Genomic DNA, 18,164 nt, shown 5'->3' with positions numbered 1-18,164 from the left:
TGTTAAATCAAATAAAAATGATAAAATAAAATTGAGGATTATTAAATATTGACATTTACAATGAATACAAGTTCATGAAAAGCCATCACCAGGTCAAGCAGGCATTTAAACATTCAACATACACAAAAGTTTCTTTAAAAATTTATTGAAAGTCACTTTAATTAATTTTATGTCTCTCTTGCTTTGTGTTATCCTTATATAATTAATTTTCTTCATCTTTTGTCAGAGAAACAAAGTATTTCACAACCATGTGTATGCACTTCTAGAATGTGTAGATTGCCCAGCAGCGTATTAGTATCACATAACACAAGTTCGTGCTCTTTGTAGAATTGCAAGAGACTAGAAACTTCAAGGTCATTCGCAATTGAGCAAAAAACGCAAGATACGAATACACATTATTGGATGACGTATATATTATTAATAACAATAGGCATGTTCGTGAAATTCAAAGAAGTCACACGAGGTGTTCAAAATGACACTCAGCAGTTGTGACACCGACACGGTGAATTACGAAACCAAGAATGATGACAGCATATTTGTACAACCTGCTGCTAAGAAGATGTGTTCAAAAATATCCTTTGTGCTGCCTTTGGGGTAGTTATATAACAAACTCCATAAAAAATAATCAACTCAAAACAAAGTCAAATTACAATGCCGAGGAATGTGTGAAGTAATGAAGTCCCTCTCCAGTGATGTTCCCATATCACGGTTTGCTGTTGATGAATATTATAAACGAAATTAGATGAATCCCATTTTTCTGAAACCATATTTTCGCAGCATAGCGATTATTGGACATACATTCGGTATTTCAAAAGTTCTGACAAAATTTTCCACCATAAATATTTAGTAAATTCAACTTTTCAAACGATGAAAGTTAAAATATAAGTCATTCGTTTATTAAATAGTTACTGACAATGCCAGGCCAAATGTACGAAAAAAGTGTTCGCATCATATGAGGGTTCGTATCTAGTCAGAAAGGAAACATAGTGGATATTTAATTACTAGATTATATTAGAGATTATTTCATTACTAAAAGATAGGTCCATCTAGACTGACTGTTTTCTTGTTAATAATGTCTCAGATATGACCATCACAGAATAGTTAATAAAAGTTATATTAGAAAATCTCATATACACTGGTAGAGTAAATAAGAAATAAGAAATATTATTTTTAGTAAACTTTAAAGGAGAATATAAAAGAATATTATAAACGAATTATGTGGAGATAGTAATAACATTAATTAAAAAAATCAGGTTTTGGAATTTGCAGCGAAGGCCCGCTCTGAAACTTGTATTGTCTTAGAGGCATCCGATTTCTAAATCGGGTCCTGGATAACTTGGATCAATCAACATTTTTTGATTTCCAGTGAATTTTTAAATCTTGGCTTACTAAAGCATTGGTACACTAGTCATAGAGAAATTTTATAGACTCGATAAAAGCAGAAGCCCAAAATCTTTTTTGTATTCTCTTCAATGAATTATGTCGCGAAAAAGAGAGAGTGATTTGGAAACTCTAAATTTCAAATATTTTAATTTTATAAAACCAAAATTTTAAATGAATAAATAAAAATCTTTTTTTTTATCCAACTCACCTCATTTGAAAACTGAAAACTTTAAAGAGCTAGAAAAAGACTATAATCAAATGGTTCTTTAATTACATAATTTTTGAAGTTTAGAAATGTTAAATATCTACTTTTCATGATGCTGAATTGTATATTCCTGTTAAATTGCAGTTATGTTTCTATTGCATGAATGTGAAATGTGATCGTATTGCTGGGAATTAATGAACCTTCTTATTGAGACAAAAGGAAGCACAACTTCATCATAGTTTATTTCTTAAAAATGCGTGCTTTGCTTTATAATATCCATTTAAAGTAATTTAGACATTATAATTTTTCAATCAATACAACGATTAAATGAAAAGGTAAGAATATTATTTTTTTAAACTTTTTTTCAGACAATTATTTTTTGAACATTTTTAGACATATTAATATTTCAATGTAAAATAAAATGTTCGATATGGGTTATGAAATTCCTTTTGTTTTAATGCTTAATGTTGTTATTTATTTTAGCTTATCTTCTAATGTTGTAAACAAATTAAAGAACTTTGATCATTTTACCATCTGACATTTAAGTAGATTAAACATTTAGCAATTCCTAACATTTCAGCAATCAAACTTTTAATAGCTTCATTTCTAGTAACGAAAATGATAAGCGAAGTATTTTTAACATGCGAATAAGATGTACTATAAGAAACAAAGTGTGCTTAGAAAATTATTTTTTGATATTTTCTTTGTAACGATCATCCTTTAGGTTCCGAATATGTATCAAAGGCATCATTTCGGAAGAGCTATATGATATTTTAAAAACATTTTGTTACTAAATTTTTCAAATTACTTGAAATTTTTTCTGTCTCAATACTTTTTAAGTAATAAGCAATAATATTTGAGAGACAGTGCATAAAGTGTAAAGTAATAGAAAATATAAAGTGGCTAGTTTTTAATCAAATTACTTCGATTTTGAAACTTCTAGAGAGTTTATTAGACAAAGTTTTTATTTGAAATTTTCCTGTTGACATAAAATAAACGTGTGATTGGCATTTATTTATTTATTAATTAATTATCATATTTCGATACATCTTTACATCTTTACTTTCGATACATCTTTAGGAAATTGAGCCAATTCACGATTCCAGAAAATTTTATGCATGCGTAATAAATTCATTTTATTGTATGTAATAAATTAAAATTCACTTTCAAGTACTTTATTAAATAGATAGGACATCTAACTTGAAAATTTCATGAAATGATATTTTCAAGACAACAGATTTTAAGTTTTAAGGCGTTGGTTATAATATTGTGATGTGCAATCAAAGTTCTAGCAAAAGAGAAAAAAAATCTAAATCGACAGAACTCTATTTAGTTTGTTTATATGGATGATTAAAGAAAGCGCACTAAAACAGGTATGCAAGATAAAAGAACATTACCTAAAAACGGAATTAAAATCAAGCCGTCAGCAAATATTCTCAGGAAGAAATCAAAATAACGTTAAATTGATTGATTGAGTCTTTATACAAATATTTCATTCTAGAAACAAACAAAGGTTGTTGAGGAGAGATCTTGGAATTTTCAGATAATATTAGATACAAAGAGAGTACCTGAAAATACAACTTGCACTTCAAGATTCTAACCACATTAAAGTAAGAAAATGTTTGATACACTCCCAAATTAAACTCAAATAATCCAAACGATTTCCGAGAAAAACTTATGTACATTCAAAACTGTGCGTCAATTGTTATATAATTTGTGTCTGATATGATAATTATTACAATGTTGGTAAATTGTTAATACTTAATTTTCAATAAACTGATCAATATTTGAAAATGAAAAAAAAAAAAGAAAAAGTTTTTACACTTGTAAGGAAAAGTAATCGATCTGATGCTTTCAAAATGTTAACTTACTGATCAGTAATTCCAAGGGAATATATTATAATATTCTTTTTGCTACGTATTTTTCGTTAATTTATGTAGTATTTGAGATTTCCAAATGTGGCGAAGAATAAGTTTTTGTCAAAATTTGGTGCTGACATTAAGCAGACTTTTTTTTATTCTTAATCAATACTTTGATATTCCCTTTTATTAAAGCCACCAACTGAATATGGCATTGTTTACAAACACTTCTGTATTTTTATATTTCTTATTTTCTCGTAGAAAATTTTTATTGTCTCTAAAAGCAAACATGGGGAAAAACTTAAGAACTTTAACATTTTAAGAATAAATTATAAAAGAAATATTTTTTTATAACTTTTAGAAAATTCTTACCTTCTCGCATATTGTAAATGCTTAAATCTGGAAACAAATATTAAAATTATAAATTTATAAAATATAAATAATATTAATTAATATTAAATATTATCATTTCGATTTAAAGTTTTTTTATTGTATAGCCCTATAAAAAATCATTTGCGATAAATTAATATTTAAAAATATTTTTATAAACGAATTAATAAGCCAATCTTTTTTTATTGTATTGTTTCAGAATAAAATTTCTATATAAATAAATGTTTAAAGAAAATGAAAATTTTGATAAAAAATTTCAAACAAGACGTAAAAGATATTTATTATTACTTTTATAACTTATGCAGTGAATTTTGATTTTTTGTTTTTAAATAGCTCTTACCTTCATCTAAAGCAGTGCTATATAAATCTGCAAACAAAGCGAGGGAAAAAATTAATGGATGAAAAATGGAAGACATTTAAATATTGAACTACTTCTGGATAATTCATAAAAATAAATCTTTAATTATGGAACATACCGTACCGGTAAAAATCTTCATAATACACTTAAACGATTTGTTGTAGCCTAATATCGTCATACGGAATAGAATTAGATAAAGAGTAAGATATTTGAATATGAAAATCTATTAGCATGTAAGATATGTATTCATTTACAATATCTAATTTTTTAAGGTAGCTATTTTTCAGTGTGGTAAAAGTAATTTGAACGCTTTAAATTGCATTATTAATGTGATTTCAATACATTAAAATGCATGTCAGCAGAACCTTTTCATTAAGTAAATACAGTACACTCCCGAGTATCCGACCTAGTGTGACGGAAGAACAGTCTGGATAACAAAAAATTCGGATAGACCGGAAGTCTATGAACTCATTTCTTTGCCTACCAATACCAGAAGACAAAGTTTTTAAACCTAAACTCACTGTTATAATATATATTTTCTCACTCCTTTTTCAGTACTAAACCCTCCATTTATCTCAACCCACGTAGAATATGAACGCAGAGCGTCTAGATGAATAATAGAAGCAGTTATCAGTAACGTGTCGTTAGTTTCTGAAAAATTTCTTAATAGATTAGGCTTCTACAATGCCTTGCCTTCCTTATTTAATTACGATAAAATTAAACTAGGCCGAATAGTGCGCAAGCCGAATAGTCACGAACCGTATTGTTACGAATCTGCGATGCGGCTTTCCAGCATAGTTGGTTCCATGGAGGTCCCAGAGCTTGGCGACCATTTGGCGACTTGGCAACGAATTTGGTGACTTTGGCGCCAAAATAGATTATACCCGAAACATCGAGAATTTTCCCGATCCGTCCAGTGAGAACGGAGTTACGCCTCGAACGTTCCTGATTGGCTGAGAGGCTTCTAGCCCCGCCTCCTGAGACCTATAATATTAAGCACCCGCAGCTGCCGGGCAGCGGTGAATTGAGGAGAAGTCGGAAGCGACAGAGCAGAGTCGTAGTGGTGAATTGGAGTTGTAAACCAGTGGTGGAATGGGTTGCGAACCAGTGGAGTCGAAGAGTAGTCGTAATTGACAATAAAGAACTGGCCTCCCAGAGATAAGCGGAGCTGCGACGGAGTGAAGCTAGTGCTGAACTAAGCTGTGCGCTACTGTCTGTCTGTCTTGTTATATGCTGCTGTGTATGCTGTTGTTGCTGCACGTCTCGGCTGAAGATAATCGTCTTTTGTGCTGTATATAGTTGCCGTCTTTGTGCTATCCTGTGTGTCTTTGTCTAAATAAACGTCGTTGTTTTATTTTCTACTGCCGCCTGGTGATTGAGCGTTCTTCACACCATATAACTTCCACTATCCAAACGAACCCCGGAAAATTTCGTAACAGTATATTCGGGAGTGTACTGTATGTTAAATGTATTATTGCTAAGATTAATATGGCGCTTGCAAACTTATTAAATAACAATTTGCATTGTCACTCATTTTTAACAATATGAAATGATGTCCAGAGGTTAAAAGTTCTTTAGTTCCGAAAACCCGCTGCACATCGCAAGTTCAGTAAATGTATCAGTTTAAAACGGTTGCAGGTAAAAACATTCATTTCATTTCTAATTATCACTGACCCCTTCCCACCCCGTAATAAAATAATTGACCATTATAATTATGTAAAACCGAAATTGTATCGAGTAAGAGTTTTCGCTGAATTGAGGAAACGTTTTAATGCTTACTTTGCGTCTCTCTTGCAAAGTTTCAATGTGATTTTTCTCAAACAAATAACGTATGAAACATACTTTTTTGAATGTCGGAAATTTAAACAAATAATTAATAAAATACTGCAATATTTTTTTAAATAAACAACCATATGTAATAAACATATGGTTGTTTATAAGTAACTTATTTCATAACTACAGAAAAGAAGAGGTGGATAGTAAAGCCACATTTTGATTTCAGCGTGAAGCTATTTTCAAATATTCACATCAGATAATATGAACTAACCAAATCTTTTTCAATTTATAAATGCACATAAAATTAGATCAAGATAAAAAATAGCTATCCATTATTTTTTTTTCTGTTTATATCCATTCACAGCTGATATAGATCCTGTCAGCTGTGAATCAGTGACCCCAACATCGGCCAGTTTTAATATGGCTATTGCATTTCTTTTTCTCCTTGGCGATTTAGACATCTTTTCATTAATAAAAAATAATCCAAGCAATGTAGGACATAAAATAGCTTTAACGAAAAAATAGGACGGGTTTAAAACGGAACAATAGAATCTTTTAAATAAATGTGCACATTTTTCAAAAGCAGGCTCTTTAAATAACTTAATTCGGAAGTTGCCGTGATTGTTGAGATAGTAACATGCAGCAGGGAATTGCACGGGGGATGAGCAAACTCGAATAAACAAAAGCTCGTCCAATTACAATCTTTTCATGATCAGTCTGAGTATAACTCAGTAAGCTAAATGCATATCTTCCACTATAATGTCTGATTCATTTTGAATAGTCTTTTTGTAACATTCAACCAAGTTTAAATCTTATTTCGCTGAAAAATTCTAAAACTAAATTAGTTTAAATTGAATATTTTATTTAGCATTAATAACTATTAAAAGAAATCGTGAGATTAATTTCGACAAAGAAAAAGTTTTTCATTTGTTGTGCGTTTCTATTTAAGAAAACGTACATCAAATTGTAAATTTGAATTGAATATTTCTTACATGAAAGACAATTCAACAATGAAATCTAATAATATTCAGTATTCAGATTTAGATTTAGATATTTAGGAGGTTTATTATTTCCTATTCACTTTTTATCGATCCGATTTTCAGACGAAAAAAATTTGTATTAATCACGTTGCAAAAATAAATTAACATGATTTTAATCTTAAGATTGTTACTTAATATTCTTTTATAAATTTTCTATTAATCCGAAAATTAATAGATAATAATTAAAAGCAATCCCCTAGTAGTGAAACGTAATTAGTAATAATATTAAAAGAAAAAGAGCACTAACTGTTTTATTAATTTTAGAATGCGCTGCTTGGGTTTATAATGAAATTGAATTAAAAGCAGTGGTTGAAATATAATATGTTTTAAAATGCGCCCTTACCTTCTATTACTGTGCGGTTACGTTTCTCTGAAAGTAAAAAAAAAGTTTGTTTTGATCTTTATCAAATTTATTACTGGATGAATAAGAAATAGAGTATAACATATGATAAAAATATACCGATTATAACAATTACAAACAATTTAAGATAAGTTTTTTTGTTCAGATTTTAAACTAAGTTTAGAAATACATTGACTAACTCATGAATATATATGCAATACTTTATAAATATTTAAAATGAAACAAGCAAGAGTTCCTAGTTCTTTGATTTTACTTTTTGTCAGAATACTTCAATTATAATTCTATTTGAAAGGAAGATTTTAGCTTATCTGGAAAAAAATTCATCCATTTGTTTAAATTGTAGATCACTAATACAATTTGTAATTATATTAAATGTGTTTTTTCCCAATATAAATTCATTAAAAGAGATTTTATTTTCTCTTGCAAAATCAATTCTTTTACATATAACACTACTTGGGGAAATACAGGAAATAAATTTTATTTCTTTATTTTCTTATTCTAAAAAAAGTTATTACCGACTTTTTTGTAACGAATTAATCTTATTTAAATGAAAAATCCTTTATGAAAATCCTTATTATTACCTCTAAGTTATCCAATAAGCATAAAAAAATGTTTGTTTATATTCGCACTGACAGTGCTTTGAATATTTTAGTTGCATTACCATATTAAAAATATTTAAAGAGATAATAATTAATGTGAATGATTTGTTGGATATCGCACTGTTTTTATACATATTTTCGTCCTTTAAAATAATTTCATTGTTTTTCATAAGCAAACATTGAAAGTTTGAATTATTTCTTCTTTTAAAAATTACGACTAATGTTGAGTAAGATGCGAAAATTATCATTAATTTGAATTAAAACGGGTGCCTTTTTATGAGTAAAACATTGCTATCTATGATCGGATTATAGGTTTGGGAATAAAATCTGTTTGTTTCCAAAAAAGAAAAAAAATACACTAAATGCAAATATTCCAAAAATTAACATTCCAGCTCGATGTTTATAGCGATAAAATTAAAGGAAAAGAGCCTTCAAACACATATATATGTTTTGAACATATGTGAAGTTTATTGAATGAATCTGAGGAAAATGTTTTAATAAAAATTTAGTACTTGGAAAATTAAATTCTGCTCTACATTTTAAAAAAAAAAAACTCGTAATTATTTTTTTTGAGAAAATATTTAGATACGAATCACATACTGATTACATATGAATATTTTTCAATCTTACCTACATATAAACAAGTCATTTAAATAAAAAAAAATCCTGAATGTACTTAGTTTAACCAGTTAGTAGAAACAATTTAAATACTATATTACAGTATTCATTTTACAGTTTATATATCATTACTTATATGTTTGAACTTACACTCAATTTTACTGTAGTTAAATCAGGTCTTAATACACCACAAAAATTTACGAAATTTAAGCACCACAAAAATTTACGAAATGGCGCTATATGGCATTGTCAGCATGAGAGCAGATAGAGAAAGGCTCTAATAGTTATAAAAAAATGGGGTTTTTTTGTGTAAAATATGTTTTTTTTCAGGAAATATAATATATATATATATATATATATATATAAATAATTTTAAAAAAACAAAACCTTATCTAATAATAAAATTTGATCCAAATCGTTAAAACTGTTCCCCAGATAAATTTTTATATATACAAGAACTGCTCGTTTAAAGTTATAAGATTAAATTTTGCGCAATTAAATTGTTTTGAAATTATTATAATTCGAGATATAAGACGAGGCTTATAATTCATATGTAATGATTTTGATATTGAACAATAGTAGAGGTTTCATATCATTCATTTTTATTGGTAAAACTATTTACTTGCTTAGATAAAAAAGTTCATTAATAAATCATTTAAAAACCAATGTAAATTCATCTTTTGAAAATATTTTCTTTTGGTTATTTTGTCATTGTATTTTATTTATTTATTTATTTTTGCAGAAAAAAATTGTAACGGGCCCCGGTGGATTTTTCACTTGTTACTCTACAAACTACAACGTGCATAGAAATTAGAAAAAGGATCATCGAAGTTTTAATTCACAATATTCAAGGATTTTTAAGTTTGCTGCAGTTTTATTGCGGTATACATTATTCATTATCGTAGCTAATCAACTGATACAGATGCTATTTTTTTAAAAATCGAATGGTCAATGATTTTTTTGAGCACATCACTTTAAATGCATTTTATAAAGGTCGATTCAATATATGTATAGATAATATTCTTATGCAATGTATTAATATTAAAATGATTATGTTATAAATGACTTATTAAAATGTTATGTATCAAAATAACATCTACTTAACATCAGTGCTATTGTTTCTTTTATTTTGAATGTTATATTAAACTCGGCGTATGTTCTAATAATATTCCAATTCAATCATAAATTTTAAAACTTCTGTTTCAGAATATCATATAAACAGCTTTGTTTTTGCCTAAATAAATAATAAATATCTCAATTGTATTCTTGGCCATACATCAGCACGAGGAAGTTAAGAATATGCAATTAACAAACCAAGCATTTTTAAAGGTTAAAAACCATTTTAGAAAAGACGATGTTATAATAGAACGATATACTGTATTACGTAAATGAACATCCATTTTTTTTAAAATACTTACTAACAGAGTGTTTTCTCTTAAAGTGCAACAGCAAGCACATTCCGACGATAACCAAACAAATGAATTGAAGAATGGTCGTGGCAGAAAGCTAAAATAAAGAAATATTAAGTTTTTTAATGCAGAAAATCATAAAATCAATTGAATCATTTGGTAGTCACTACTGATAAATTGGATCATTCTACAGTTACTTTAATTGCATAAGTAAGCATTAATATTGATGCAAAATTGAATAACTATCGAACAAAATAATGCAGGGAAATATTGCTTTGACAATAGGGAAAATTAAATTCTTCAATAAAGAATTTATTAATATATATATATATATGTGTGTGTGTGTGTCTGTAAGTGTGGGTGTTTCATTTTAGCAAATACAACATAAACATTTCATCAGATTTTCCACCCTTCATATTTTAAATAAAAAATATAGAGTTGAAAAGATAAAAAAAAAATATTATAAATGAAAATATTTTTTTTTGTCCACGCCATAAATTTTCGAAAATGCATCATTTGACACAGACAATGTGTCATCTAATTGCTATTCCAAATGATGTTGTGGTGGTGCTCGTGATCACTTTGTCGCACCGCAAAACCCTGAAACATCACGACATTGCCTTGTTATATTCATCTTCAGATATCACCAAGACAATTCAAACAAGAATTGTAAAAATAAATTTCGTTTTTATTTGATGAGATATCAGTGTAGCATAATAATAGCAATATAGTATGTAGCCTAGTAATAAAATAGGTAGGGAAGTTAAGTAAAATAGGTTTATGCCTAGTAATAAAATAGGTAGGGAAGTTAAGTAAAATAGGTTTATGCCTAGTAATAAAATAGGTAGGGAAGTTAAGTAAAATAGGTTTATGCCTAGTAATAAAATAGGTTGGGAAGTTAAGTAAAATAGGTTTATGCCTAGTAATAAAATAGGTAGGGAAGTTAAGTAAAATAGGTTTATGCCTAGTAATAAAATAGGTAGGGAAGTTAAGTAAAATAGGTTTATGCCTAGTAATAAAATAGGTAGGGAAGTTAAGTAAAATAGGTTTATGCCTAGTAATAAAATAGGTAGGGAAGTTAAGTAAAATAGGTTTATGCCTAGTAATAAAATAGGTAGGGAAGTTAAGTAAAATAGGTTTATGCCTAGTAATAAAATAGGTAGGAAAGTTAAGTAAAATAGGTTTATGCCTAGTAATAAAATAGGTAGGGAAGTTAAGTAAAATAGGTTTATGCCTAGTAATAAAATAGGTAGGAAAAGTATACGAGTAGAAATATATTCTTGAAAATAATCAATCAATGTCTTTTTTCTGTTCCGTGAATTGAACAGAAGGATGAAAATCTTAAAATCACATTTTACAAGCAATTCTTTAGAAAAATGTATTACATATTGTTACAAATCTGTGGTTTTGCTACCCGGCACGAGTGGTGTCATCGTGAGAAAGACCGTTGTAAGATCTGTGCTGGGCGACTGAAGCGTCAATGACTGAGAGCTTGGCGACCATTTGGCGACGAATTTGGCGACTAAATGGATCATACTGGAAAGTTCGAGAAGTTTCACGAACCATCCAGTAGGAACCAAGATACATTCAGATACGCCCTGATTGGTCTGAAGATTCTAGCCCCGCCTCCCGGAACTATAAAAGACGGGCACTCTGTAGCTGCAGTGAAGTCGTGTGGATCGTCAGAAGTTGTGTGTGAGAGGAGTCGGAGTCGCCGACAAGTAAGAGATTTTTTGGAGAGGATTAGACAGCAAGCAAGCAAGCTGCTGAACTAGCGATTAAATGTGTTGCGATTGATTAGCGGTATTTGTAGAAGAAAAATTTCGTAACAATATCTTTTATAGTAGTGCTTTTTGATGGATGATAAGATACGTTAAAACTTGTAAAAAAACTTCAAATGGATTGAATCACTTACAGCTGATTTAATAAATGACTCCTTTTTATGCAGTGCTATTCTTTGGATACTTTACATATTAATTAAAAATAAAAACTTTATTTTTTATGTTCGTTATGAATCCAACAGCGTTTCTCGTACCATTGTCTTAGTTTGATTTCCCACTAAATAAAATGATGCTATCTCAATATGATAGACAGAATGTAATACTAGGTAATATTGTGAATACATCAAAATGAATTAGAACCTATATTTTTTATGTAGTGAAAAATTTTAAGAAAATTTAAAAATAGGATTTCATAAAGAACCAGCATCCTGATTTATTTCTTTAATTTTTAATCGTATTAACTTTTGAATTCTTCCATTTGTATCATTCAAGAGATAGGACATGTACGGATTGAATGTAAAAACAAATTAAAATTTAATAAAAATAATATAAAAATTTAAATTATTTAAATGTAAATATTTTTTATTAATTTTTTTATTTTAATTATTTTCTACGTTTTAGTTTTCAATTTGTAATTCAAAATAATGATTATCATAGAATCTTGAAATTAAATTTTCTATTAGAAGGCACATCCCATAAAGAACAAAATTCAATTGCATTAATAAATTAACTGTTATTTAAGTTAAAAATATGTTAAAATAAATCTATTGTTACTGACAACATAATCTCTCTATATAAAAATTAATGTGTGTCTGTCTGTCTGTACTCGATAGATTCAAAAATCACACATCCAATCGCCGTGAAAATTTGGGAAATTGTTAGGTATATCCCAAGGAAAGTTTTTGAGAAAAAAATTTAAAAATCAGAGTTGGGTTTTTTTTATTATTAATTAAAAACTAACTTTCTGGTCCAAAAAAATCTTTTCATTTCCCCACCAACAAATGAGTAAGGCTTCAGTTTTTTTTCCCACGCTAAAGAGGACAGGCTTAAGAAATTTTCAGCAGATTATTTCAAAGAATTCTGTTTATTTTCTTAAGGTTTGATTCATTTAAAGTTAAACATTGTTAATGAATCGATCTTTCACATTCATTCTGAAGTACTTTTGAATTAAAATAAAACAGAATAAAAGAAATTAAAAATATCTAATCTGCGTAGCGTTACCCCAACTGGCGTAGAAAATTCACGCAGTTGCGTTACCATAGTTGGCGTTGAAAATTCTCGCATGCGCATTGTGTTCTGATTGTTGACAACGGATACGGACTTGGTTTTGAAGGCTTAATATGTTTTCGACAGATTATTTCAAACGATTCTGTTTATTTTTTTAGTTTTTGATGCATTTAAAACTAAACATTGTTAATTAATCGATCTGTTCATGATGAATCTGAGAAAATTTTGTTGAAAACTTCTTGAGATATTATATAAATTAAGAAAATTATTCTTTAGTGCCCATAAGGTTAAAATACTCAGCGACTCTCTTTTCAGTACTCATATTTAAAAAAATGCTTCGTTTCAGTAAAAAAAAAATATTGTTATATTTATTGCAGTTTAATCATTTGCACTTTAATTTAAAGCATAAATTCTACGGGAGCTAACAGAAAATTAGAGAGATACATATTACGTTATGGTTGAAGGCCTTTATAATATTATGAGTGAATTATATGACTATTAAAATTTAAAGTTTTAAAACATTTTAATGAAGAAGCAATTAAAATGGGAGTTCCATAAAATATTTAAGTATTAAAATTTTAACGTGCATTAAGATTGGCGAACCGGCTGGTTGCTAAACGCTGCTAGTAGTTTATAAAATTTCAAAACTCTACAATATCAGAAAATGAGCAAAAAAAAATCCGTTACAAAATCTCTTTTTTATTAACGTGAAAAAAATTCATGTCAAATAAAGGCGTATAAGAACGAAAGGCTCCCATTTCAAGCGGTATTATTTCAATTTGATAAATGATATCATCAAACCTTTTTGTTCTTTATAAATTCTTTTTTCGTGATGAAAAATGAATAATTTATTTATCTCGCATTGTTTGTTTAAGAAATAAAATAAAATATAAATAATATATAAACAATAAAAAACTGCCAAAAACTTGACACTGAATACCTCAATGATTAATGTTTCTTACGAAAAAAAATTACTCTTTTTTTTTTTTGTCATTTCATCACGGTTCTTCGCTACTGGAGTATCACGGAATCCTGAGATATTGAAATATCATGTGACCGAGTAGGACGGTTCGAGTTGCGGTACCTTACGATATTCTTATTCGTGCGTGTTTCGTTCTATCTATAGAAAAGTTCTATTAAAACGCATGCATCTATCTCTCTTGTGAGTATGAACAAATGGAAAATGGAAATATTAATCACGAATTCACTAAGAAAAGTAAATGGATCGTTCCATGCTGCAACATTCTTGTGTATGGCTGGTATCGCTCCATTCCGTTTCTATGCAAAGCCTTCTTGATTGTTCCTGAGCAGTCATTTAATGAATCTCTCTCAAAGACTTTAGTGCATTTCGTGAAATCTCCCATATCGTGTTAAAAAGACTTTGTTCTTTATCAAAAATCATGCGTCACTCTAATAATCGTTCATCTTTTATGATATTTTGCTTGGTACTTGACATTCGCACGTTTTTCTATTATCATGATCCCTTTTTATACCTATTTTAATAATTGGTGAATGTAGAAACTCTTAAGATTTAAAGAAATGAATCAGCGGACAGCCATTGAATTTGCACGAAAAACTTTTCTATGGCAAAACGAAAATTTAGTTTGATTATATTAATGATTCATTTTGAACAAAGGTGGGCTATTTTAGGGATTCACCTTATAATTTTCAATCGCGATCAGATCACGAGGATAATAACAGAGCTTCTCTCCAATCAGCTGCATCACACTAGAGAAAGGATTCATCTGGACGCCTCGTAGTAGCGTTTATAATAGAATAAATGTTAACTTAAATGATTTACAATATCGAAAAAAGAAAACTAAAAGAATCTTTTAATTCAAATAAGAGATTCTTTTTAAAAAAAAAAAGAAAAGAAAAAGTAATGCAATAATTGGGTATTTAGCAAAAAAAAAAAAAAAAAAAACCTATTCTTTAATGCTTTTCCCCAAAACAAAACGAAATTAATAGAGCACACCAGATACCAGATGCAAATTTGCAGATGGCGCTAATTCAAAATTGTTTTTTTTTGGGGGGGGTATTTTGACAAACGATACTAATCTGGGATTCAGATTATGCATGTACCATAAGTTTATTCTACGAGTTGAATATTCCAAACACTTCAAAGAGAATATGATCAATACCTTTTCTAAGCTGCAGGAGTATCAGAAGTAGGGCCGGTCCCCACGGGTAATTTCACTTGTTATTACGTATACTTTTTTATTTTTATACCACAGATTAAGGGATGAAATATAGGGAAAATTCAATGGAGTTTCTTAGTACTTGCTATTTTTGTAAATTTAGTTATATATTTTGAAGTGAGTGAATAATAATATATATTTTTTTACTACAAACCTTTCAAAGAATACGGGTTCAACTTCTTGGCCATTTTTGGACGCAAATTCAACTTTTGAAGCAAAAAAAAAAAAAAAGTTGAATGTCTTAGATTCCAAAACAATGCGGTGTTTTGTTTGGTTTACTTTTACTCTAATTAAGATTTTTTAGCTGCCTTATTTTAGTTATTTTCAGATATTTAAAAGAAACACTTCAAGACTTCAAGGACAGAGGAACTGACTATGAGAAAGAGTACATTTTTTTTCTGAAACCGAGAGGTGATCAGTGACTAGACAAATCTAATAAAAATGGGTCGTAAAAACGGAATTGATTGAATAAATCTAACAAAAGAAGGATTGACACATTTTTATTATGATATTTTATTATTTTTATATAGCGCACATTTTTAATTGAAATGTTTGGTCGATCCTTATTTTCTTTTAGGGTTTTTTTTCTTTTTTCAATTTTCTTATTTTGTCACTAGGGTCGTTGTAATTTCTCTAAAGAAATTCAGAGTGGCCCCTTTACTATTATGTATATCGTGTTTCCCTGGTTATACTAGCCACTATTTTGAATTTAAAGGGATTAAAAGGACTTTACTGATTATATGTATACAGATTTATCATCTTGTAAGAAGTGTACATTAGTATTTTACCTGTAAGAATTCGAAATTTGATCTTGCTCTTCCCACGATGAAGACTTTTTTGATGTCATTGCACAAAATGAGGGCACACATAACAGTAGTGATGATTGAACAAATGCTAGAAAGAAATGAATGAAATGACTGATTCTCAACTTGTAAACAAAACAATGAATGACAAATAATGCAAAAATCAAAATGCAATATAATGCAAAAATCAAACGGATTAAAAAAAAAAGCAAATACATGCAATACAAATGTTACTGAAATTAAGGCTTTAAGGTTGCGTCATTCATTGAACAGAAATCTTAAATTAGTGCAAAATAAATTAAATTTTTATGTTATACTAAATCATTATTTGGATTAACCGTTAATAATAAAATTCTTGTTATAATGGAGAAGGATAAAATAGAAAGTCCATTGGATTAAAAAAAAAATCTTCACAATTTTGTTTTAATTAGGATGGAAAATTAGTTCGCTCATGATAAATTTTCATCTCTGTTCTGCACAAGTTTTGATAATCTAATTTTTTTAAAAAAAATTAATTTAACTTTTCTCCCTTAATCACGAATCAGACTCTGTCCCGTTATTTTCCCCGTTTTAGCCTGTTTACAAAGTATGTGAGTAAAATTTTAAAAGGAGTATTAATGTAAAGTCATATTTTACGCTTCGATAACAGGCGTACCAATCGAAATTTTCTTAGAGATATCATTTGATTAATTGCAAACTACAAGTGCGGTAATGAATGTTCTTTCACATTTCCTAACTGGGATTTTTGTGACATTCTAATAAAATACTCATTAACAGAAAGTGTATCCTTTACGGAAATAATTGGAAATTTGCATTTTTATTTCATTGTAATCATATTTATTTTATTCTTTAAATAATTCCACAACATTTAATTCAAGGCACAATTTTTGTGCCTCCATATAAATATTTGGCTACATTTCAGGATTTTCACAGATCTATAACTCTTGTCCTAAATTTAAGAACCAGAAAATAAATTAACATCTATATAAATAAAATGAAAATATATGCCAGGGTATTGCAACATGTGAAGCGGGTACAGGCCGGTTTAAAAAATTTAATTTTTCCATTTAATTACGAATCATCTGTATCGAATACTCTGTCTCGTTATTTTCCCCGATTTAGCATGTTTACAAAGTGTCTAAGCAGAATTTTAATAGGAGTTTCATCATTAAGCTACATTTTACATATCAAGAATAATAATACACAAAAAAACTTAAAATTTTTTCAAAAAGACCAAAGTTGTTGATAAAAGTCACTATTAAAGTTACAGATATTTTTTGGTTTTCGTTTTACAATCTGAATAGCTTCTCAATCTTAACACAAATCATTTATGGCAATATAGATTCTAAGATAGCAATCAATATATTTCCTTAAATCTGGGAATATTATTAATATTAAGAGAAAAATGCCAATGCTTACACTGTTTTAGATTAAAAATTAGTTTCCATTATTAAAGTATCATTTTTTATGAATTTTAAATTAGATAAAAAATAATGGAAATGTATAGTAAAATTAGTAGAATGGCGTAAGGCTTCATAATATGAATGATATATCTATAAAAATTTGATATAATCTTTTCCTTTTGAAGAAAGCATTAAAACCAGTTACATAAAATATTTAATTAAAATTTTAGCGATCAATAATCCCGGCTGATCGCCAAAGATGTCCAGTACAAAATAAGGTGGAAGTAGTATAAATGAAACAATGATGACAGTTCAAGAAATACACATTGAAAAAAAGATTAAAAAATGATGGCTACATAAAAGACCTTATATTTCTTAGATCTGAATCAAAGTTATTTACGAAAACGATATTAAACAAAATAAAATGATGATTACGAGAATGTTGTTATACAGATGACGGTGAATCCACGCTGTGCTAATGCTGGATATCTGTCAGAAGATAGCAAAATGATAGCGATGGTACCAATCCAAATCAGACCTGACATTTCTCCTCCGTAAAACAAAGCCATCTGGAAAAACACAACCCACTGAGGTTCATGGCTAAGCTTCCATAGAAGAATTCCGCAGCATGTAGAAACCTAAAAAGAAAACAATTTCTCACTTTTATTTTACAATTTTAGAAAATGAAACTGAACCACAATTTAGAACAATTCTGAAACGGATGCTTTATTATTATTTAATTCTTCATTTTTAA

General features: G+C 28.6%; 1 protein-coding gene across 1 annotated transcript in view; it reads right to left on the bottom strand.

Annotated features, from left to right (window-relative positions):
* The window catches only part of LOC129961608 (integral membrane protein GPR155-like), an 80,811-nt gene that overhangs the window by 10,557 nt on the left and 52,090 nt on the right, over positions 1-18,164 (bottom strand). The window contains exons 9-14 of the mRNA XM_056075113.1: positions 17,846-18,048; positions 15,993-16,098; positions 10,008-10,095; positions 7,355-7,381; positions 4,178-4,204; positions 3,820-3,846 (exon numbers count right to left, since the gene is read on the bottom strand). Coding sequence (XP_055931088.1) covers positions 3,820-3,846; positions 4,178-4,204; positions 7,355-7,381; positions 10,008-10,095; positions 15,993-16,098; positions 17,846-18,048 — 478 coding nt within the window. The remainder of the gene's footprint in view (positions 1-3,819; positions 3,847-4,177; positions 4,205-7,354; positions 7,382-10,007; positions 10,096-15,992; positions 16,099-17,845; positions 18,049-18,164) is intronic.

The sequence above is a fragment of the Argiope bruennichi genome, chromosome 2, assembly GCF_947563725.1.
Source record: "Argiope bruennichi chromosome 2, qqArgBrue1.1, whole genome shotgun sequence".
Lineage (NCBI taxonomy): Eukaryota > Metazoa > Arthropoda > Arachnida > Araneae > Araneidae > Argiope > Argiope bruennichi.
This window is presented reverse-complemented; position numbering and strand designations above follow the sequence as displayed.